This window comes from Eurosta solidaginis, chromosome 4, assembly GCF_040869045.1.
Source record: "Eurosta solidaginis isolate ZX-2024a chromosome 4, ASM4086904v1, whole genome shotgun sequence".
NCBI lineage: Eukaryota > Metazoa > Arthropoda > Insecta > Diptera > Tephritidae > Eurosta > Eurosta solidaginis.
Window position 1 is genome coordinate 68,254,397 of NC_090322.1, and position 25,372 is coordinate 68,279,768.

At 36.4% G+C, this 25,372-nt stretch overlaps 1 protein-coding gene across 2 annotated transcripts in view; it reads left to right on the forward strand.

Annotated features, from left to right (window-relative positions):
- SmF (small ribonucleoprotein particle protein SmF) overlaps positions 1–22,053 on the forward strand; it is a 33,110-nt gene extending 11,057 nt beyond the window's left edge. For both annotated transcript variants that reach the window (XM_067782025.1, XM_067782026.1), the window contains one exon: positions 21,836–22,053. In XM_067782025.1, the coding sequence (XP_067638126.1) occupies positions 21,836–21,927 (92 nt within the window). In that variant the 3' untranslated portion in view covers positions 21,928–22,053. The remainder of the gene's footprint in view (positions 1–21,835) is intronic.
- The last annotated feature ends 3,319 nt before the right edge of the window (positions 22,054–25,372 follow it).

The following is a 25,372-nucleotide window of genomic DNA, read 5'->3' on the forward strand; positions in this document are numbered from 1 at the left end:
GTACCGCACTCTTGGAGAACTGCTCGTGTAGCTTTCCTACCAAAGGCGGGGAAGATGGGTCACGTGTATCCCAAAGACTATAGACCCATTAGCCAAACATCATTTCTGCTCAAAACCTTTGAGAGGCTTATAGATGTAAGCCCAACGTGGATGAAAAGCTGCTCTCCACAACACAGCATGCGTACACCAAAGGCAAGTCGGTGGACACCGCATTACATAGGGTGGTAATAAGCATAGAGAAATCCCTGGAATATAAGGAGTATGCTCTAGGAGTCTTCTTGGACATTGCCGGGGATTTCAATAATGTTTCTAAATGGGCGATTATGGATGGTCTTAATTGCATTAAAGTACATCCCGCCTTAATCAGATGGATCGGCTGCATGTTAAATTGCAGGAAGATTACATCACAATGGGGATTGTACGAGGCCACGAAATCAGTGGACAGGGGTACGCAGCAGGGAGGGGTACTATCACCTCTGCTGTGGACGCTGGTCATCAACCAATTGCTCAGGTGATTCGATGAGGGACCCGTAAAACTTACGGCTTACGCAGATAACGTTGCAATTGTCATAAGTGGAAAGTGCCTTCCAACGATTAGTTCTTTGATGGATCGGGCGCTTCGGGATATTCATACCTGGGCATCTAATGGGCTGAAAGGCAATGCGGAGAAGACGGATATGACCTTGTTTACAAAGAGGTACAAGGTTGTTACTGTTGTTGTGGCGATAAGGTTGCTCCCCGAAAGGGGAAAATTGTTCTAATGAAAGGTACAAGGTCCCAAATTGGACCAGGCCTAAGTTAGGGGGGGGGGGGTGACCTTACAGCAGAAACCTTCCGCAAAATATCTAGGAATCATCCTAGACAGTAAGCTGTCATGGAAACTCAACGTGGAGGAGAGGGTCAAGAAGGCCTCAACGGCGCTGTTGTTGTTGTTGTAGCGATAAGGTTGCTCCCCGAAGGCTTTGCGGAGTGTTATCGATGTGATGGTCCTTTGCCGGATACAAATCCGGTACGCTCCGGTACCACAGCACCATTAAGGTGCTAGCCCGACCATCTCGGGAACGATTTATGTGGCCACATTAAACCTTCAGGCCATTCCCTCCCTCCCTACCCCCAAGTTCCATGAGGAGCTTGGGGTCGCCAGAGCCTCGTCTGTTAGTGAAACAGGATTCGCCGCGGATAGGTGAGGTTGACAATTGGGTTTGGAGAAGCTATATATTGCGCTGGCAACCTAAAAGGTTGCGCTACACAGCCCTTTGAATTTGGTATTTTAGTCGCCTCTTACGACAGGCATACCTACCGCGGGTATATTCTGATCCCCTAATCCGCTGGGGTGCTTAGCATTACGGGAGCCCTGAAAACAACCCCGACGGCTGCATTGTATGCCATTCTGCACATTCCACCTGTAGACCTGGTAGCAAAGAACATAGCATTAACAACCGCAACCAGGCTTGGTGCCTCGGGGCAGCTTGAGCGCCGACCATATGGCCATAGTAGTATAGCGTCATCAATCACAAGACGAACAGACTACCTGATTCCCTATCTGCGCTTCGAGGAGATCTTAAGGCCACAATAGAGGTGGACGGTTGGCGCAAGGGTGCGCAAATGGCGGACGAGGCGATACATGTGTACACAGATGGTTCCAAAGTAGTGGAAGGAGTAGGGTCTGCAGTATACTGTGCTGATCCGGAAATAAGCAGATCCTACAGGCTGCCGGTTTACTGTAGCGTGTTCCAAGCGGAAATATAAGCCGTAACCAAAGCAGTAGAAACCCTGGAAGAGAATAGCTTAAGTCCCCCAGCGGGTTAGGGGGTCAGATTATACCCGTGGCAGGTATGCCTGTCGTAAGAGGCGACTAAAATACCAGATTCAAGGGGCTGTGTAGCGCAACCCTTCAGGTTGCCAGCGCAATATACAGCTTCTCCAAACCCAATTGTCAACCTCACCGATCCGCGGCGAATCCTGTTTCACAACAGACGATGGTCTCATGTAACCTGGGGGTGGGGATGGAGGTATGGCCTGAAGGTGTAATGTGGCCATATAAATCGTTCCCGAGATGGTGAGGCTAGTAACTTAATGGTGCTGTGTTATCGGAGCGTACCGGGTCTATATCCGGCAAGGGACTATCACATCGATAACACTCCCCAAAGCCTTCGGGGAGCAACCTTATCGCTACAACAACAACAACAACAGAATAGCTTAAGATGCAACCGTGTTAAGTTTTATATTGACAGTCAAACAGCAATTAAGGCAATAATCTCGCATAGCACAGCATGTAAATGCATGTTAGAGTGTAAGCAGTCTCTGGAGAGAATCGGGACAGGGAGAAGCATACATCTATATTGGGTCCCAGGGCATATGGGAATAGATGGGAATGAAAAAGCGGACGAACTAGCTAAAACAGGCGCATACCTTGAAGCTTTCTCCGTAGACGTCCCAATTAGACTGGGCGAGATTAAGCGAAGGCGAGAGGTGCACATGATCGACCAAGCGGGAAAGGCGTGGGTTCAAGCGCGGGACTGTAAAGTGTCGAAGATTATGTGTAGGTTTTACAACCTTAGACTAACAAAGCTGCTTCTATCATTAAAAAGAGATGACTGTAGACTCATGACGGGTATTCTGACTGGACACTGCCTTCTGGCGTCACATGCCTTTAAATTAGGCTTGGTCAGTGATAGCAGATGTAGGAAGTGCGGGTTGGAGGAGGAAACGATCGAGCACGTTCTGTGCTCGTGCCCTGCACTTGCCAGGCTAAGACTCCAGGTATTAGGAGTGATACAGCTGTCAGATATAGAAGCAGCAAGTGGCTTAAGTCCTAGGAAGCTTCTAGTATTTGCCAAGAGGACGGAGTTATTTTATTTTATTTATTTATTTATTTATTTGAGTCTTTAAATTTACAAATTTTTACAGACTAGCATAATATTATGAGTAGAAAGATCTTAAATGACTAATTAGGGATGCATACAAAGAAGTGCAGTCAACACCTGAAGAGCTGAAATCAAATTGAGATCCGCACAAGCCCTCGCGATAGGCGCGTAGTTGGTCCTTGCAAAACTAATTTTAAAGGTCTCAAAATGCCGCAAGTTTCTGCAGGGAACATTGAACGGAATTTTTTCCAGGAGCGATGGATAATCTACATCTACAGAAATTAAGCCAATGATAAACGAGCACGATAAGATGGTTCGTCTATTTTCAAGCGTACTCAGTTCAATTAAAAGACATCTCGATTCATCTGACGGTAAAGGATCAGAAAAATTCAAAGAACGGAGAGCAAAACGTAAAAAAACTTTTTGAACTCTCTCGATGCGATTAGAGCGACCAGTATGGTACGGTCTCCAAATTATAGCAGCATACTCCAGTCTCGATCTGTCAAAAGAGCAATAAAGAGACTTGAGGGTGTGAGGGTTAGTGAAAGCTGAACAATTTCTACGAATGAACGCTAGCATGGCATAAGACCGAGTAATAACGTAGTTTACTTGGTTAGCGAAACCAAATTTAGAGTCAAAAAATACACCCAAGTTTTTAATTTCCTTTACGGATTCCAGGGCACAGCCCGCAATACTATATGAAGTCCGTAGAACATAAGCCGATTTCGAAAAAGATACATGGACACACTTTTTGATGTTTAGGGTAACACGAGTTAAACAACACCAGTTTTCAACATTGAGGAGGTCTGATTGCAGCCGTTCAAAGTCACGAGAACTCTTTGTGGTGGCGAAAATTTTGAAATCGTCTGCATACAACAAGTATTCCTCAAAAGCGAAGCATCAGCCGATATCATTTATAAATAAAATAAAAATATAGAGGCCCTAGAATACTTCCTTGCGGAACCCCAGAGGAAGCAATGATCTCTGTGAATTTGGCACCTACTTGGGCGAATAATTAAAAAAACCATATCTCATTCGTTTGTCCATGCTTGTCCAGGAAAAATTTTCGTTTGTCCATCTTTTGTTAAAAAGTTATTTCAAAAAAAAAAAAATCGTGTGTGAAGTTGGCACCTCCATTTGCGAGTATTTAAAAAAACTGAATGCCATTCGTTTGTCCAGGAAAAATTTTCGTTTGTCCACCTTTTGTTAAAAATTTATTTCAAAAAAAAAAAAAAATCCTGTGTGAAGTTGGCACCTCCATTTGCGAGTATTTAAAAAAACCAAATGCCATTCGATTGTCCATCGTTTGTCCAGGAAAAATTTTCGTTTGTCCACCTTTTGTTAAAAAGTTATAACAAAAACATTTTTTTTCGAAAAAACCCAAAAAATTTTTTGTTTCGCTTTATTGTGCTAAATCGTATGTCCGTCGTTTGCCCATCATTTGTCCAGGAAAAATTTTCGTTTGTCCACTTTTTTTTTTAAATTATTTCAAAAAAACAAATTTACGAGTAATTAAAAAAAACCAAATGCTATTCGTTTGTCCATCGTTTGTCCACGATTGTCCAGGAAAAATTTTCGTTTGTCCACCTTTTGTTAAAAAGTTATTTCAAAAAAAAAAAAAAACAAAAATCGTATGTGAAGTTGGCACCTCCATTTAAATAAATAAATAAATCAATGTAAGGCGCGATAACCTCCAAAGAGATCTAAGGCCGAGCTTCTCTTCCAATTTGCGTCGTGCTCCTCTTGGTTTTCCCTACAAATTGGCCGGACGGGACCTACATGTTTTTATGCCGACTCCGAAAGGCATCTGCAAGCAGATGAGTTTTCACTGAGAGCTTTTCATGGCAGAAATACACCCGGAGCGCTTGCCAAACACTGCCGAGGGGCGACCCCGCTTAGAAAAATTTTATTCTAATTGAAAAACTTTATTTCTAAAATTTTGATGTTGCTTTGCCCTGGGTATGAACCCAGGGCATACGGTGTAGTAGGCGGAGCACGCTACCATCACACCACGGTGGCACCTCCATTTACGAGTAATGAAAAAACCAAATGCCATTCGTTTGTGCATCGTTTGTCCACGTTTTTCCAGGAAAAATTTTCGTTTGTCCACCTTTTGTTAAAAAGTTATAACAAAAATATTTTTCTTCGAAAAAACCCAAAAAAATTTTTGTTTCGCTTTATTGTGCTAAATCGTATGTCCGTCGTTTGCCCATCGTTTGTCCATGTTTGTCCAGAGAAATTTTGGTTTGTCCACCTTTTGTTAAAAAGTTATACAAAAATATTTTTTTTTCGAAAAAACCCAAAACATTTTTTTGTCCCGCTTTATTGTGCTAAATCGTATGTCCGTCGTTTATCTGAACGAGACTTCAAGCAATTATTCTCGTCAAAAACTTTATGTAGTTTCAATGCATCAAGCAATAAATTTGGATCGATATATGGTGATCGAGGCGGGCTTTAAAATTCAAAGCCAATTTGTTGGGATAAGAAAAAAAAACAATATTTTTCAAAAGAAAATTAAAAATTAACTTGATTAAAACTAAAAACCCTCACCTTTCAAAAAACGTAAAAGTGTACGCGCGACTTATTGTAAAAATGTAAATGATCTTAGAAAAAAGTTCTTAACGAAGGATTTTGCACCTTACATAAAAAAGCCACAATTTTAGCTTTATAAGGACATTCTAACTAATTCCTTAACATACAGAAAACCAACTTATACGTAATGAAACGGATCCAAATTCCTCAAACTCAGAGTCCAGGCCTTCGAAATCGAAATAGAAAGTATAAAGACGTAAATTTTTGTAAACAATAATCTACATAGTTTTTACTCATGCGATAATAATTTTTAAATCACAACCCACTTGAAGTTCTGAAAAAATACACGTGAGACAATTAATGTTTAATTGCTTAAATAATTATAAAACAACTAGCGGACCCCGTTGCACTTCGTAGCAACCAACCAAAAAAAGAAATGAAAGATTATAAATTTTTTTTATGAAATGAATGCCTTGTATTTAAAAATTATTAATGTCAATCCAAAACATTTGGATATACAATATTTTTAGTTTGCCCATTGGAAGCGAGCACAAACAAACAATTTGGAGTTCCAACTCTTGAGCAGGCCACGTATAGCTGTCCATGTGAAAAGCACGGCTCCTCCAAATTTAATCCGCATATTTGAAACGTTTGTCCTTGTGCCTTATTGATGGACATGACAAATGATAGACGCACTGGGAATTGCAAACGCAATTTTCATATGATATTCCGCATGAATGTCGGCATGAAATTGCCTCTTACAATTTTGGTCGCACCAAAAGACGTCATTTGAAATGTCGCATTGTATTCTTGAATGTGAGACAAAAAATGCTTAGACGTTTGCGACGTTCCAAAAATGAATGAATGAAGTGGAGGGGGGGAGATTCAAATGCTGGTAGTCTCACTTTTCCATTAGCACAACACATGCCAGGCGTTTCACCCTGAAATTTGGCTGCATCACGATGTGGAAATCTCACCGTCATTCCACCAATATTGGCATGTTCACTATAATCATTTTCGCTATTGTAAGCGAAAGCAGCGTATTCCATATCTTGCACAGCAATACGTGAAAGTCGTGTCGTTCGTCTCGATGTTGGATTTAATGGATTTGGATCTGTCGATCTATGACGACGTGCGTTTCGTAATTGTTGTACTTGGTTTTGTTGTGAGCGTTCCTCTACACTTTGCGCTCTCCTTTGATTAAATCTATAGGTAGAATTACGTGTACGTCGACCTATAGTTGATCGTCTTGTTGGTGGCATTTTGATGCATATGATGAAATTATGGAAAAAATCTTTTTTAACTATGTTTTCTTGCACTGAACACACTTAAAATCACTTTTTAAATTAATAATAGTTGGAGAAATGTAGAGCGTTTTCTACATCTATGTATATGCCAAATCAATAGGCAAACGAAATTTGGTTTTTATATGGCTTTATTTTGTCGTAACTCTTTGACGATTACAAATTCAGTGATCTTACATGCTAAGAAAAAATTCAATTTAGGCAGCAGAATTTATGTTTAGGAATTTTCCATGGAAAAGTCCTGCTATTTAATGTTGACAAAATAAGCGATGAGTGCGAAGAGTATATAGGCAAAGTAATATTAGTGCAGGTGAGTGTGCATTATGTTGCTGCAGTGGGAGTGGGAGTGCGGTGGGAGCAGGAGTGAGTGGGAGTGCAGTGCACTGAGGAATATGCCATAATGGCAAAATGATAAAAAAAGCGAAAAACAAAAGCGAAGACGGTGACGTTACGTTGTACAACAAAAGCATGGATGCGTGCGATGAGTGCGAGTGTGTGTTTGTATGTATGTAAATTATTAACTTAACGAAGATATGTTGGAAAGGCAGGCGTGAACAATAGTTACCATCAGAAGAAAGTGATCGATAAACATTTGCATTTGGACAGGTTCATCTGTTTAATATTTGTATGCTGTCAATGAAATTAACTTGTAATAGGTTGGATCGATTTTTTTCGTTAGGTCGGACCGAAATGTAAACTTTTTTTTTCATATTTTGAATTTTTTCTAAAAAAAATTATAACTCAAGAATGACTAAACCGATTTGGGATTTCAAAACCAACTAACCATCATCTCTCCTTCCTGTATCTTTCCTAAAAATTTCAATGCAATCTGTCGAGCCGTTCTCGAGTTATACTATGTTCAAACAGAAAAATAAATTGAGGCTATTTCGATTTAAATGGAGTGGTGTTCATACAACTCTATTTAGCTTACACAATAGTAATTTGATAGCTGGTTGGCTCATCTCTACAGTAACAACATATCTTTTTTGAGACTGTCAAAATGTGCGTGTTGGTATTAGGTGAATGGAATGGAATGAAAACATAAAACTTTGAAATTTTTGTGTGTTGTAAGAAAATGTGTTCAATGTTTTGGTTTCATTTTGATTTTCCCATTTCTTTTGACAATCCCTACTCCAGTGAAATGAAAGACATAAAATCAGCTGATGAGATGAGCCAACCATATAGTTCAGCCATGCGTAACTGACGTTTAAATATACTCAATAAACACACTTTACAATGTTGCATTTGCAGTTTGAAACAATTTATTACGCAATTTTTTTTAAATTGGCAATTTATTATATGACAAATTGCGTAATAAATTGCCCAACCAGTATAAATTGCCAATTTGGTGTGTGTTTGAACCTAGTATTATGGAGTGACAATCAAAATGTACACTTCTTTTTATATATATAGATAAAAATTTACCTTATTTACGGGTTGCACGAGGCAAAGCTTTAGCAAAGCGGAAATGCTTTGACAGAACGAAAAATGACACTAAGCCGAAATTGGTTTGTCTTCAAATCAAATTTGACAAGGGATGGTGGAACTTCGTTCCATGTACATCGATTTGAGAACTTGCTCTATATTAAACAATCAAGGAAACATAATCTTTTATCATCTAATCATAATTTTTTATCATCTTTTAGTAACTTAAGGTGCTTAAATCTTCTTTTAGTAACTTAAGGTGTTTAAATCTTCAATCAGAAACTATTTTTTTTCAAAAGGTTTTAAAAAACGTTTCTCCTTACAGGAGCACGCCAAAACGATTCTTGTTTAAGATTCACATTGGCCATTAAAATGAGATGCCTCTCCGAGACTTTGTAAGTTTTTATACTCAGTTGAGCAGAGCTCACAGAGTATATTAACTTTGATTGGATAACGGTTGGTTGTACAGGTATAAAGGAATCGAGATAGATATAGACTTCCATATATCAAAATCATCAGTATCGAAAAAAAATTTGATTGAGCTATGTCCGTCCGTCCGTCCGTCCGTTAACACGATAACTTGAGTAAAATTTGAGGTATCTTGACGAAATTTGGTATGTCGGTTCCTGGGCACTCATCTTAGATCGCTATTTAAAATGAACGATATCGGACTATAACCACGCCCACTTTTTCGATATCGAAAATTTCGAAAAATCGAAAAAGTGCGATAATTCATTACCAAAGACGGATAAGGCGATGAAACTTGGTACGTGGGTTGAACTTATGACGCAGAATAGAAAATAAGTAAAATTTTGGACAATGGGCGTGGCACCGCCCACTTTTAAAATAAGGTGATTTAGAAGTTTTGCAAGCTGTAATTTGACAGTCGTTGAGGATATCATGGTGAAATTTGGCAGGAACGTTACTTTTATTACTATATGTATGCTTTATAAAAATTAGCAAAATCGGAGAACGACCACGCCCACTTTAAAAAAAAATTTTTAAGTGAAATTTTTACAAAAAATTTAATATCTTTACAGTATATAAGTAAATTATGTCAACATTCAACTCCAGTAATGATATGGTGCAACAAAATACAAATACAAAAGAAAATTTCAAAATGGGCGTGGCTCCGCCCTTTTTCATTTGATTTGTCTAGGATACATTTAATGCCATATGTTGAACAAATATTTACCAATCCTTGTGAAATTTGGCAGGCGCTTAGATTCTAGGACGATAACTGTTTTCTGTGAAAAAGGGCGAAATCGGTTGAAGCCACGCCCAGTTTTTATACACAGTAGATCGTCTGGCCTTCCGCTCGGCCGCTAACACGATAACTGAAGCAAAAATCGATATATCTTTACTAAACTCAGTTCACATAATTACACACTTTGTATTGGTATAAAAAATGGCCGAAATCCGACTATGACCACGCCCACTTTTTCTATTTCGAAAATTACGAAAAATGAAAAAAATGCTATAATTCTATACCAAATACGAAAAAAGGGATGAAACATGGTAATTTCATTGGCTTATTGACGCAAAATATAACTTTAGAAAAAAACTTTGTAAAATGGGTGTGACACCTACCATATTAAGTAGAAGAAAATGAAAAAGTTCTGCAGGGCGAAATCTAAAGCCCTTGGAATCATTGCAGGAATACTGTTCGTGGTATTACATATATAAATAAATTAGCGGTACCCGACATATGATGTTCTGGGTCACCCTAGTCCACATTTTGGTCGAAATCTCGAAAACGCCTTCACATATACAACTACCACCACCTTCTTTTAAAATCGTTATTAATACCTTTAATTTGACACCCATATTGTACAAATACATTATAGAGTCACCCCTGGTCCACCTTTATGGCGATATCTCGAAAAGGCGTACACCTATAAAACTAAGGCCCACTCCCTTTTAAAATACTCATTAACACCTTTCATTTGATACCCATATCGTACAAACAAATTCTAGAGTCACCCCTGGTCCACCTTTATATCGATATTTCGAAAAGGCGTCCACCCATAGAACTAAGGCCCACTCCCTTTTAAACTACTCATTAACACCTTTCGTTTGATACCCATATTGTATAAACGCATTTTAGAGTCATCCCTGGTCCACCTCTATGGCGATATCTCGCAAAGGCGTCCACCCATAGAACTAAGGCCCACTCCCTTTTAAAATACTCATTAACACCTTTCATTTGATACCCATATCGTACAAACGAATTCTAGAGTCACCCCTGGTCCACCTTTATGGCGATATTTCAAAAAGGCGTCCACCCATAGAACTAAGGCCCACTCCCTTTTAAAATAATCATTAACACCTTTCATTTGATACCCATATCGTACAAACAACACATTCCAGGGTTACCCTAGGTTCATTTTCCTACATGGTGATTTTCCCTTATTTTGCCTCCATAGCTCTCAACTGAGTATGTAATGTTCGGTTACACCCGAACTTAGCCTTCCTTACTTGTTAAACATATATTTACACATGATCGGTGCGTAAGTGCTTTTGTAATTATGTTTTCAATAATAAGATTTATTCATATCCAACAAAATTTTTTTGGGGTTTTTTCGAAAACAAATATTTTTGTTATAACTTTAACAAAAGGTGGACAAACGAAAATTTTTCCTGGACAAACGTGGACAAACGATGGACAAACGAATGGCATTTGGTTTTTTTAATTACTCGCAAATGGAGGTGCCAACTTCACACACGATTTTTGTTTTTTTGAAATAACTTTTTAACAAAAGGTGGACAAACGAAAATTTCTCCTGGACAAACATGGACAAACGATGGGCAAACGACGGACATACGATTTAGCACAATAAAGCGAAACAAAAATTTTTTTGGGTTTTTTCGAAAACAAATATTTTTGTTATAACTTTTTAACAAAAGGTGGACAAACGAAAATTTTCCTGGACAAACGTGGACAAAAGATGGACAAACGAATGGCATTTGGTTTTTTAATTTCTCGTAAATGGCGGTGCCAACTTCACACACGAATTTTGTTTTTTTGAAATAATTTTTTAACAAAAGGTGGACAAACGAAAATTTCTCCTGGACAAACATGGACCAACGATGGGCAAACGACGGACATACGATTTAGCACAATAAAGCGAAACAAAAATTTTTTTGGGGTTTTTTCGAAAACAAATATTTTTGTTATAACTTTAACAAAAGGTGGACAAACGAAAATTTTTCCTGGACAAACGTGGACAAACGATGGACAAACGAATGGCATTTGGTTTTTTTAATTACTCGTAAATGGAGGTGCCAACTTCACACACGATTTTTGTTTTTTTGAAATAACTTTTTAACAAAAGGTGGACAAACGAAAATGTCTCCTGGACAAACATGGACAAACGATGGGCAAACGACTGACATACGATTTAGCACAATAAAGCGAAACAAAATTTTTTTTGGGGTTTTTTCGAAAACAAATATTTTTGTTATAACTTTAACAAAAGGTGGACAAACGAAAATTTTTCCTGGACAAACGTGGACAAACGATGGACAAACAAATGGCATTTGGTTAAATTTTTAATTTCCGTTCGAGGATTCGTGGTCCTGGGTCCAAAACGCGTCTCCTGATACTCTCGATATTTTCATACGAGTTTTAGCAGTTGTGAGCTAAAGTGGAGAATTACCTCGAAAAGACATTAACCAAAAACCGAAAATGACACCGATCCCTGAGGTGAAAAAACTGTAGAGATCAGGGAGGTAGCCGTTTATTTTGTTGCAAAGCTCATCGATATGTGGGCCTGGGCCTGTGGCCATTATTGTGCAGTCATCGGCGTAGGAAACGATAGTAACTCCTTCTGGTGGCAAAGGTAGCTTTGGTATGTAGAAGTTAAACAAAAGTGTGGATAGGACACCACCCTGTGGCCCCTTGTTTAATTCTTCTTGGTTTTGATGTCGCGTTTTTAAATTGCGCCGATGACTGCCGGCCAGATAATTTGCGGTCCACCTTTTAAGATTGTGGGAAAGGTAGACCCTTCCAGGTCTTGCAGTAACGTGCCATGGCTGAACGTATCAAAAGCTTTTCATAGGTCTAGCGCAACGAGTACTGTTCTATGGTGCTGGTTTTGATTTAAGCCGCAATTTATCTGGGTACTAATGGTACTTAGCGCGGTGGTTGTGCTATGAAGTTTTCTAAAGCCATGCTGATGACAGGCTAGTTGCAAATTTGCTTTGAAATAGGGGAGCAAAATGGCTTCCAGCGTCTTGGCTACTGGCGATAGGTGAGATATCGGGCGATATGAATCTCCTATGTTAGCTGGTTTCCCAGGATTTAGTAGCGGGACCACCTTGGCCATTTTCCATATTTAGGGTATGACAAAGGTGGAAAGGGACAGGTTGAAGACATGTGCTAAATATTTGAAATCCTCTTTTTCCTGGCTTTTAAGCATCGGCATGGCTATGTCGTCTGGGCCACTGCTTTAGATGGTTTAGCTTGACCGATAACATCCTCAACCTCTTTGGCGGTGATGGTAATTGGGGACGCTCTAAATTTATGTTTATGTGCGTGTCTGTTGGCCCTCCGTCCAACTTTGTCAACCGTAGAATGCATTATATATTTTCGGCAAAAAGCTGTAAGATGACCATCGTGGTCATCTTTATTCTTGCGTCGTAGTTGACGCAGGTTATCGCCCAAACGCTTTAGCGCAACTTAAGTAAAGCACACAATATTAATTGCGTAGACTTCTCGCACATACACTGCTTCTAATACCAAAACAAGAAACTGATGAACTTTACTCTTTAAATATATTCTTTTGAAATTTTATTTTTACTGAATATAAAAATGTTCACAAACTTAGAAAATTTAATATATATGTATATATATATATATATGTGAGCTGCTGAAAACTTTGCTTCTTGACGAGTTGAATGCGCGAAATTAATTGGCGTCATTCGAAGTGACGTTTATGAAGGTAACCCTCATGGTGAGTGATTGGTGTGGTCAAAAAATTGACGTGGTTAATATTTAATGATTGATGTTATGGTCACTCAACACTTATCATAAGGGTTGCCTTACATCATCCCCCTTTGGAAAAGAAGAATTGGCCAAATTCTTCTGTCCCAAACGTGATGTATTTTATCTTAATAAAAGTTTAAGACTGTTAAACTAAATTTAAATCTACATCTATGTTTAGATCTAAATTAAAAATGAAATTCTAAAGTCTAATTCTAAAGTAGGACTTAAATTTAATTTTTATAATTAAAAACAATTTTTTTTTTTGTGTTTTAATTTTACTGTATGAATTAAGTTCTTAATTTTTAATGATTGTTTAAATTTATTTGATTTCATTGTCTTTTTTTTTCAGGTTTGGAAGAAAAACATTTTATTTCTAATTTAACAATAGAGATTAACTTTAAATAATCTTGAATTTAAAATTTAATTTAATTAATTTTCCTTATTCTATTTTTATGTACTATTTTTTTCTTTTTCGTTTCGTCATCAATTAACGTGACGTTTACGCCGTCAATACCTATTACGGTATACGGACCAATATAGGTACTACTATGCTTGTCGCGGGGTTCTTTTTCAAGCAATACCTTGTCAAATACCTTGACAGATATTGGTTGTGAACTTTTGTTATATCCGGTTTGATTTTTTAATTTGTGTTCTGTAACTGTTTTATTCGCTAATTCGTGAGTTTTTTGAAAACGAAATTTAACTTCTTTCGAATAGTTTTCTATGTTATAAATCGGGTCTATTTTATCGGTTTGCAGTTCTTTTGGTAAATTAGCTGCTTTGCCAAATACTAATTCATATGGTGAGAATTTATTATCGAATACTGTGTTTGTTGTTGTGTTATGAAGAAAAGTGAAATATTTCAAGTAAACATCCCAGTCGGAAAAATTGGGATTTAGAAAAGATCTTAAATATTCATTGAAAACTCTGTGATTTCGCTCTACTGTGCCAAGAGTTTCATGATGGTACGCTGTGGAAAATTTATGTTCTATTTTTAATAGTTTTGTTAACTCTGAAAAAATTTCATTTTTGTATTCGGTACCTAAATCAGTTTTAATCGTCTTCATAATGCCATATATTAGTATGAAATTTTCAAAAATAGCTGATGCGACCGTTTTTGCACTTTTGTCAGGTATCGCAATCGTTACTAAGTATTTGCTGAGATCGCATATAATGGTGACAGCGAACTTGTTACCATTATCGGATTGAGGTAGAGGTCCTATAGTGTCAATGACAACAATGTCGAATGGCTTACATGGTGTTTCGGTTAGGACTAAATTTTCTTTTGTTTTTGGCTTAACCTTATTCAAAAGACATTTTTCGCAGTTTTTAACAAATTTCGCTATATCGCGCGCCATGCCTTTCCAATAATATTTGGTTCTGAGTTTTGCGTAAACTTTTTTGCTACCGAAATGTCCTCCTAAAATTTGGTCGGTATGGTAAATTGTTATTAATTGTTGTTTTTTGTCTTCGTCTGTCACAGTTTCTACGGGTTCGGTTAGGACGATTTCTAAATGTTTTAAAATTTTATTCCCAGTGGTTTTCAGATCTGATATCGAAAAATATTTAAAAAGATTATCATTTTTTTGCAATTCAATTATATTAATATTGCGCTTGCCAGCTTCTTTTTGTAGCTTCAAAAGTAATTCATCTAAATGTATTATTTTGTTAGCACACGCAACCTTAATTAACTCAATCTTTTTGTGTTTTAAATGCGCATTTAATTCAAAATTCGTAATTTTACCACTTTTATCATAATTTATTTGTGATTTTACTCTGGGTATTTTCTTTGAAAATTTGTTTGAAAAATTATCATAAACTTGTAATTTTATGTTTTCTTTTACTTTTTCTTCTTTGAGTATTTCTTGTTGCATTAATTGTTCTTGTTTTGTCTGTGATCTTGTCTGTACTGCTAAAATTGATGTTCCTGAATTTTTTATTTCTTCTATTGTGATGCGAGAGAGTGCATCTGCTCCTACGTTCGTTTTACCTTTTATGTATTCAATAGTGAAGTTGTACTCTGCCAGTTCAAGTCTGATACGTGAAAGTTTTGAAGAGGGATCTTTCATATTGAACAAGTAAACTAATGGACGATGATTGGACTTGACTGTAAAGTGTGTGCCATATATGTATGGTCTGAACTGTTTTATTGCAAAAAATATAGCTAAAAGCTCTAACTCAATTATTGATTTCTTTTGTTCTGAATTATTAAATGATTTGGACGCGAAACAAATTGGTAAGTCAATGCCATCTTTATTTTGACTTAAAATGGCACCACAACCAATTTTTGAAGCGTCGACAGTAATTATAAATTCCTTTTTGAAGTCTGGGTATTGGAGAATTTGAGGAGAAATTAAAGATTTTCGAAGTTTTTCAAATGCTATATCACATGATTGATCCCATTTAAATTCTACTCTTTTCCTGCTAAGTTTATTTAAAGGTGCTGCTATGGAAGCAAAATTTGGTATAAACCTTCTGTAATAATTGGCGAATGCCACGAATCGTCTTACTGCATCTTTATCGGAAGGTTTCGGATATTTCTTTATTGCAATTATTTTGGAATCGTCTGGAAGTAGACCTTTTGACGAACATTTGTGTCCTAGGAAAGTGACTTCTGAACGCATGAAGTTGCATTTTTCGGGATTAAGACGCAAATTAAATTTTTTGCATGTTTGAAAGACTTGTTCTAAATTTTTAAGATGGTGAGCTTCGCTGCACCCAATGACTATAAGATCATCGACATATAAAAAGGCTTGGTTTGGAGAAATTCCTGAAAAGGCAATTGACATCATTCTTGAGAATGAATTCGGAGCTACGTTTAAGCCGAATGGTAAAACTTTCCATCGAAAAGCACCGCGATCAGTGCTGAATGAAGTGATGTCTCTAGAATCTTTATTTAATGGGATTTGGTGAAAACCTGAATACAGATCCAATGTAGAAAAATATTTGGCTCTGCCTAGATTATCAAGAATATCGTCTATTCGTGCAAGTGGGAATTTGTCTGCTATCAATTTTTTGTTTACGGCTCTAAAGTCAACACACATCCTGTAGGATTTCTGTCCATTTGGATTTTTCTTTGGCACAAGTATCAATGGACTATTATAGTTGGAATAGCTGTGTTCTATAAGATCGTTTTGCAATAAATTATCAACTTGTTTATTAATTTCCTCTCTCTGACAATATGGTAAACGGTAGTTTTTTATGTAAACAGGATTTGTATCTGTCAATCGTAATTTCTGTTCATAAAAGTTGTTAAGTGTCATACGATCGGTCTTTAGTGCAAAAATATCATCATATTTTAGACATAAATCGAGAAGTTTTGGTTTGGCATAGTTTGGCATTTGTTTTTCTAAAATTGATTTTAATTCCTCTGACCTTTTCGAATCTTTTGAAAGATCATTGATTTTATACACGTTATAGTTGGTGATTTCATCCGTAAGTATGTTACAATTTCTTACGTATTTTACCTCGTCAGTGACGTTTAATACCTTTATTATCGGATTGTTAGTGTCAACAATACACTTTGCGGTGAACACACCACTACAAATTTCCTGTGCGTCTATAAAAACTGGATGTTTAGATTTTTTCAGCTTAAATAAGCGATAAACTTCGCATCTAGGAGGAATTATCAATGTATTATCGGTTGTATTATGTAAAATTGAAATTTTATGAATATTTTTGCCAATGCCAATAGTTATGCCCTCGTTTGCATAGTCTATGATGCAATTGTATTTTTTCAAAAAGTCTTTGCCTAAAATACCATCTGACGGTATATTGAATTTGTCATCTACTACATTTAAAGTATGTGGAATTGAAAAATTTGAATAAAAAAGTTCTGTTTTAATGGTACCCAATGTTGAAACTGTATCTGTCGTAACACCCGTTATATTTATAATATTGTTGTTATTTATAGAAACATTTTGTTTTAAACTTGAAAGTTTTATAATTGATATATCAGCCTGTGTATCTACTAAGAAAGTGCATGTTTTAAAAGAGTCATTGCAATTCAGTTCGATAAAATCTGAGTAGTTCAGGTTTAAACAATAAATTGATTTATTTTGAAAAACGTTATTTAATTCAGATTCTGGTCCCCCAGTGTTCGCTCCTGAGGGCCGTTGGCGTTTAAAGTGCGTACACTAGCGTTATTTGTAGTATTTGAACGTCGATTGTTGTTGTTACTGTTGTTATTGCTGTTGTTTCTGTTTACGGGCCTGCTATTGTTATTTCGAAAATTACCATTATTTCGCGAGCCATAATTATTGTTGTTATTATGCCTATAATTGCTATTGTTGTTTCTGTTAAAATTGTTGTTGTACCTCGAAAAGTTGTTCCTATTATATTGATTTGACCTGAAGTTACCTCGAAAACTATTATTTTGCCTGTTATAACGTGATCTAAACGCTAGTACCTGCCTTTCACTTGTTTGGTTATTTTGTTCTACGATCATTTTCGCAACTACATCCTTAGAATCAGTAAACGTAGTTGACGCTAAAATTGATTTTACTAGGTCTGAGCGAGTGTTAAGCCGACAAACGTTGACGGTTTGTTCGACTGCCATTTCGTGCGCTTTTTCCTGAGTCATTCCTTCTATAACTAATGATCGTTCTAAAGCATCGGAGAGTTCCTCAACACGTTTAGCGAATTCAGTATGATTATTATTAAAAACTTTTAACGATGCAATTTTTCCTGCAACAACTTTTGAGTTGTCAGGTTTTATTCTACTTTTTAATGCATCTTTTATTTGTTGAATTGTTGTTACTTCATTTGGAATTGCCTCACGCGCTTTCCCTTCTAACTTGGATTTTATAAACGAAATGAAAGTATTTGTCAAATTTTCTTCCATCAAATCTTCTATCAAAACTATTTTATCTATAAAGGATGCAAGTGAAAGCGGATCGCCGCTGTAGTTTTCTCTAATTATGGATGCACACATAGTTATAAAAGTTTTCTTTTGCTCTGAAGTCGCCATTGTTGGTTGTTCTTCGCTAATTGTGTCTAAATTATTATTGTGGAGTGAATTGGAAAATCCAGGGAAATCCTCAAGAAAAGATACGTGACTTTTTTTAATAATACTAGCTTTGTAAGCTGAAGTTGTCGATGCGTCAGATAATTCTTCCTCAGTGTCAAAATCAGAACTTGATTCGCTTTCTTGTATTAATTCAGAAAGATCTTTGGGTATTTTTATATTGCAGTTAATTCTAGAAAAACATTTAGTGAGTTGTTCTCTGCACTTTGACAAACTTTCGATTATTGAACTAGGCTTATCTCGATTTTCAAAATATGAGTTTACTTGTATTATTATTTGGTTATAGCTTTTAATTAAAGCATCTTCATATTCTATTGATTTTTTCGCTGAGATAGATCGGTTATTTAAAACTCGTTTAGTAACTTTAGTGAAATTAGAGCGTAAATTTTTGAAATTGGAATCAAAATCTGACATATGACAACTGACATCTGAAAACTTTATTACATTTATTGAAAATGTTTACCTCCGTGGCAGAAAAAAAAAAAAAAAATGTTTCATAAAAAAATTCGGAAAAATGTTAAGATTAACGCTGTAGGCACTGTTTATATAAGAATGAAGTTGAAACTATTCATTCGCTCAGTAATTGTGGTTTGTAATTTAAAAAAATTTTTTTTTTTGTTTAAAAAAAAATCAGAGAATATTCGAAATATTTAAAATCGATGAGTTAATTGGTAAATGGTAAAGATTCGCATATTCGAAAGGCACTGTATTTAAGACTTATTTTGTAAATGCAAGTGAATGTTGAAATATTTTAACCGCACTGTATTCGTTTAATAATGCAAAGAGAAAAAACTGTTGGGATATTTAAAAGACACTGTATATAATACACAGTTTGAAAAGAGTCGCAAATGTAAGATATGTTGAAATATTTGGAATACACTGTATTCGTGTGATGCTTCGAAGGAATTGTTAACTATTTGAATGGCACTGTATTTGTTGCAAAAAAAATATGTAAATGTTTAGACATCTATGATGCTTAATTTCCGAAGAAATAATTGGAAAAAGAGAAAAGTAAGCTTTCACCGATAAAATAAATTTTCACCATTACTTTGATTGACTGTAACCCGTCTATGTTGATATTTAAAGTCAATGAGAATTTTTCAAAATTGATTAGGTTTGAATAACTATCGCAAAATTTTGGCGAAAAGATTTGATATTTTTGGTATTATACATATAGAATTGATGTATAATTTGCGTTTCAAAAAATGTTTTTTAAAAAATGTATGAATTTGAAAAAAATATTTTTTCGATTGTATTTATTACGAAGCAATGTTCGCATTTAAAATAAAAAATTCCAGTTCCATATTAATGTTCGAAAAAGAAAGAATATAGTAATATATGCGTGATAATATGCATGTGATGGCCGTATATTTGAAATTATATTTAATGTGCATTCGAATTTTTGGCGATATTTAAATGTTTACATGTTTATATTTCAATATAATTGTTTTATGTATGTAAGTAATTTGAAAAATTCAATTTCTTAATTTAATTAGTTTAACATGTTATTGTCTTTAAAGTAGAAAAAGTATGTTGCTACATGCGTAGTAAACAAATGTTTAAGAAAAGTATGTTTATAATCAAAAGTGTCAAATTGTGTTGCTACATGCGTAGTAAACAAATGTTTAAGAAAAGTATGTTTATAATCAAAAGTGTCAAATTGTGTTGCTACATGCGAAGGCTACATGTGTATTACGAAAAATTGTTGCTAAGTTTATAGTATACATGTATTTATACTGAGAAAGCCAAACTACCTACGTATGTACAAAGTTAAAATTTTATATACGTATATTTTAAGGTACTGTACCGCCCTTTTTTCTGCTTTGCTTGCTGCCTTTGCTTGTATACTGCTGAAATTTGTTGTTGTTGTCTTCCTTTGCTGCCGTTACCCACTGATGCTTTTTCTGCTTCTCTGCCTCTCATTCTTGCTTCTGTCTTTTTGCTTCTTTTGCTTTCTCGAATTTTTGTGGATGAGTAAATGGCTTGGGGTTATATTTAACCGCTATTAACGGTGCTCTGTAAAGGCGTCACAGGTGGTTGTGTTTTTAATATCACCGTTATGGCATGGTACAGCCGATTAAAAATAAAATTTTTGTTCATATATACATATGTATATGTATGTATGTTCCAGCCCATCACAACTTTCTAACACTTCTTTATATTTTCAAAAATGTATATATGTATATTTTCTTTTATATGTATTTTAAATGTAAATTTTTGGGTAAAAGTCCACTTTTCGTTGTAGTTTTGGTTTTTTTTTTGAAATTTTATAATTTTTGTAGTTTTTCTTTTGATATATATATATTTGTTTGTACTTTTTAGAAATTTTGTAATTTTTGTAGTGTTTGAAATTTTAAGATGATTTTTTTTTTGTAGTCTTTTTGTAATTTATAATGTTTTGTAGTCTTTTTATGATTCTATGCTACTTCATGTAATTTTTGCAAAGTTTTTCTTTGTCTTTTATATTATTTTACGTATTTTTGCATTAGCACAACCACCACGCACTTTTTTCGTCCATAACCCCACGCACATATATATATTTTTTTTAAAACCTTAAATTGATTTTGTACTGCAGGGAATTTTCTTCTTCCCCGGAGCCATCTTTTGCCGCAGGCATGGCCACGGTCGCCATGTAAGACGACCATCGTCACGGTCGCCATGTAAGATGACCATCGTGGTCATCTTTATTCTTGCGTCGTAGTTGACGCAGGTTATCGCCCAAACGCTTTAGCGCAACTTAAGTAAAGCACACAATATTAATTGCGTAGACTTCTCGCACATACACTGCTTCTAATACCAAAACAAGAAACTGATGAACTTTACTCTTTAAATATATTCTTTTGAAATTTTATTTTTACTGAATATAAAAATGTTCACAAACTTAGAAAATTTAATATATATGTATATATATATATATATGTGAGCTGCTGAAAACTTTGCTTCTTGACGAGTTGAATGCGCGAAATTAATTGGCGTCATTCGAAGTGACGTTTATGAAGGTAACCCTCATGGTGAGTGATTGGTGTGGTCAAAAAATTGACGTGGTTAATATTTAATGATTGATGTTATGGTCACTCAACACTTATCATAAGGGTTGCCTTACAAAGCGCTCGCGCTTTGTCATTGCGCCTGGACGGATTCGATAGGGACTTTACGGTGGACTAAAGCTTACCCACACCGGAAGAGAGGTTACAACTACTTGGATGCTCTTCCCATTTCGCCCGCTTGTTTGCATCCACAAGCAATCTGATGCGTTGGTTTATATCCCTTATTTGGGGGTCGCCAGGATCGAGCTGTCTTATGAGGTCACGTTCTGTCGCTAAATTTGCGGACTCCGCCGGAAAATTAGGCCGAATTTCGGGAATTCTTCCGGCGGGAATAAAGCGAGCCGAGGCGTATTCAATGACCTTGCGGAAAGCACGCTCCCCTTGACGAGTATCAGTTTCTTGTGGTCATACCAAATTGTTCCTGAGATGGTCGGGCTAGTACCTTTATGGTGCTTGGTACCGGAACGTACCGGATCTGCATCCGCCAAAGGACCACCAACATCGTTACACTCTCCAAGGCCTTCGGGGAAACAGGAAACCAAGCCTTTACGGTCCCTGGAAAAAATATTGACAATCTCCGACCTTAGAAGAATTTTTATTAATATTTCATTTCGATATGTATACTAAATTCAATCCTCTATTTTTAGGAAACCTTGGCGAAGTGCTTATACGGTGCAACAATGTTCTGTATATCAAAGGTGTCGATGATGACGATGAAGAGGGTGAAATGAGAGATTAATTTTTGTAAATAAGTCAAAACAAAATACCAATGTTTCCCCACGCGGATTCTTATAATTAAGCTATTTAGTGTGTATGGTAGAAATTTTGTGTGAGGAGTTTTAATAAAATGTCATATGTAAGTCGATGTAAAGATATTTGGGGCATGTACACAGTTAGGGAACGTACCCAAATTACGTGACCCCTTTAGGGGGGAACGGGGGTTTCTTTAGGTATTACACCTGGTCACAGCGGGGAGGGGAGGGATTGAGACGTAGTCAATAATCTTTAGAAAATATTGCATTTTTTTGTGGAATTTATTTCGCGTCAAAATTTTCATGAAAAATCATCAGAAAAACGTGCACGGTAATGCAGTGGACGATGTGTCTCGCGTGCCACCTCTGCAGGTCCTCTACAGGAGACCAAAAGAGATCTTATGTATCGTAGAGCGAAGCGCTAAGTGGATGGACATCAAGGCTGTCGACGAGAAGAAAAAAAAATCACGTCTGAGGAAACTCCTAATGCTACTGCTCCCATAATCTACGAGGTATCCCAGTGGCTTGATGCTGGAAGCGTATTCGTAAAAGTTGAATTAGATGAAAAGAAATGAAAAGGAAAAAGACTATAAATTCAGCTGTTGTTATAATCTGTTTTTAAATACATTTTTTCTTCTTAATATTAAACAAAAAAAAAAAAAATGAAATGTTAGGCGCGATAACCTCCGAAGAGATCTAAGGCTGAGCTTCTCTTCCAATTTGCGTCGTGCTCCTCTTGATTTTTCCCTACAAATTGGCCGGACGGGACCTACATGTTTTATGCCGACTCCGAACGGCATCTGCAAGGCAGATGAGTTTTCACTGAGAGCTTTTTATGGCAGAAATACACCCGGAGCGCTAGCCAAACACTGCCGAGGGGCGACCGCGCTTAGAAAAATTTTCTTCTAATTGAAAAACCTTATTTCTAAAATTTTGATGTTACTTTGCCCGGGGTGTGAACCCAGGGCATACGGTGTGGTAGGCGGAGCACGCTACCATCACACCACCATTATTAACTTATAATTATATGTATGCTAGTTAGTAACAACAAATATAAATGAAATATATACATTTTTTTTTAAGTTAGCAAAAAATAATTTAAAATCATACTTATGAACTACTACATGAAAACTAAAGGGGGATGGTGGGGTCTTAAAATATACTACCGGTGGTTACCGAGGGGGGAGAGGGGATAAAAAGTTGTAGGAAATGGGTCACGTAGTTTGGGTACGTTCCCTTATATGTTTTTACTTTGATACAACAAAAACAACAACCCGGGTTAAAAAAATAGTTAAATGCTATTCTTACTATAGCTGAAACTACTTAGATCAGCATGACATATTAATTATTCACCTTGACCTATAAGTTTGGCTACAGCAAAAAAAAAAGCCATGGACGTTGCTTATGGCGGCAACTTTGGACACCCATGTCATGGCATTGTGCTACCGACTGTCACAAAAATACTGGATGTGACGTTCGATCACATCTACATTTGTACGTTAAGTTCAGAGCCGTAACAAAACTGTCTAGTCCCTCGCCGTCAGAACAAGGCGATTGGCCGGCCGCTTGCATGCTACGCGTCCCCGATATAGTCGCCGAGCCTAAAGGTTACTGGAAGAAAATACAGGCCTGTCAAAACACCGCTCTCAGAACCGCCACGAGCTGTGCTTCCTTATACCTTTTCACAAATCATACCGGGATCCGTCGATTCCATTAGCTGATTTTGAAATATTTTACTTCTAACTTCGCCATGATATATTAGTGTGGCTGAACATATGTAGGTAATTTTATGAAAAGTGCGGACACCAAGGAATCGTGCACTCTCGTAAACCTTGAACATATGAAACCTATACCGATTTCAAATTCATCGTTCAACTTCAAAAATTCGACTAGTAAATCGATTTACTTAAAAATGCCATTAGTAAAAAATGGAGATGCCATAACGTAATGTAATCATTCAGCATGTTAACTTGTTCATTCCGTGTGTTCGGACATTCTTCTCCATTCAAGAATTTGTAGAATCGTGTTATATTTGTAATATTATGTGAGGTAGTATCAAACGAAGGTGTTCCGAATATTCTAAATTAATGGTTTATCCGGAACGCGTCCATGAATACTTAAATGCGAAAGAGCTTTCCGAAATTTCAAAATAAAAAGGTGTACACAGGGGCTGTACACAGGGCCGCACAAAAGCTTATATTTTCCAGCAAAGTCAAAGCCAGAATATTAAGTTCTAAGTTCTGCTGAGTAGAGTATCACCCCATGTCGGCTGCCAGTTCACATAAACGCCCTATAACAGAACTAGGTTGAAGAACGCCTTATCTCAGAATGCTTTTCATTAGCTCCCTCTTATGTCGAAATGCATTGAATTTATGCTCAGATAGGGAGTTTTGAGATAGTGTATTTTTGAATAAAATTCTGACGTACGGCATTCTTCAAATTCTGTAAGAATGACCAAACCAACTTAACAATTTACCAATTCACGAAATACAAATTTATTATCACTACTCAGTGGCGTAACTATACCATCTGGGGCCCGCGGCAAATTCTTTTGATGGGACCCTATCAATAAAAATCGTCACGATGTACTCAGTTTTATTTTAATAAGCTTCAATATTTTCAGCGTACTCAATTTTTAATGTATCCAAACTGAATGCATACATATCTACACACATAACACACGCTGTGTCTAAGTTGTTTAGTCTGTAACTAAGAATTTGCTGACACCGTGTATTCCTCTACTCCAACATTTTCACACGCTTTTAGCAAGTGCATTGAAGCAACTTATGAATGTCTGTACGAATGTGTATGCATACGCTTGGCTACATGACTTTTGTTATTTTGTTAGACTTCTTAAGAATGTAAGAATTAGAGTACATATGTATATGTTTATGTAGTAACTAAGTAGCGCATAAGAATTATGTATAAATACTCTGAAGTTGTTATTAATAAAGAAGATTCGCTATTCGGCACTCAATGGTGCCACCTCCTTAAATAATCTTGTTTAAACCCGCAGGGGTATTCGGCACTTAATGGTGCCTCCACCCAAAATAAATAAATTAATTTATTTTACATGGCGATCCTGCCACTTGACAATCGCCACCAATAAAGAACATCAACATTACCAGTTCCTTAGACGGTTTCAAAAATTAAGGTGGTAATTTATATAGACATGCCCAGTTCCTGAGAGTGACGAAATCAAAACCCAATGGGATAAAAATAGAGCCTACATATTAAGCAAAAGTATTCACAGTACACAACATTGAAGGGACATAACTGAACATCCATTAACGTAATAACAGACGGAAAATAACAAGCGGCATACAAAGTGGAATAATACTGAAGAAGGACAAGAAAAAAAGGAAGATAAGAAGCTGATTCACATACGCTGAGGAAGATAACCGGCAACAGGAACAACAGAAACCTACAACA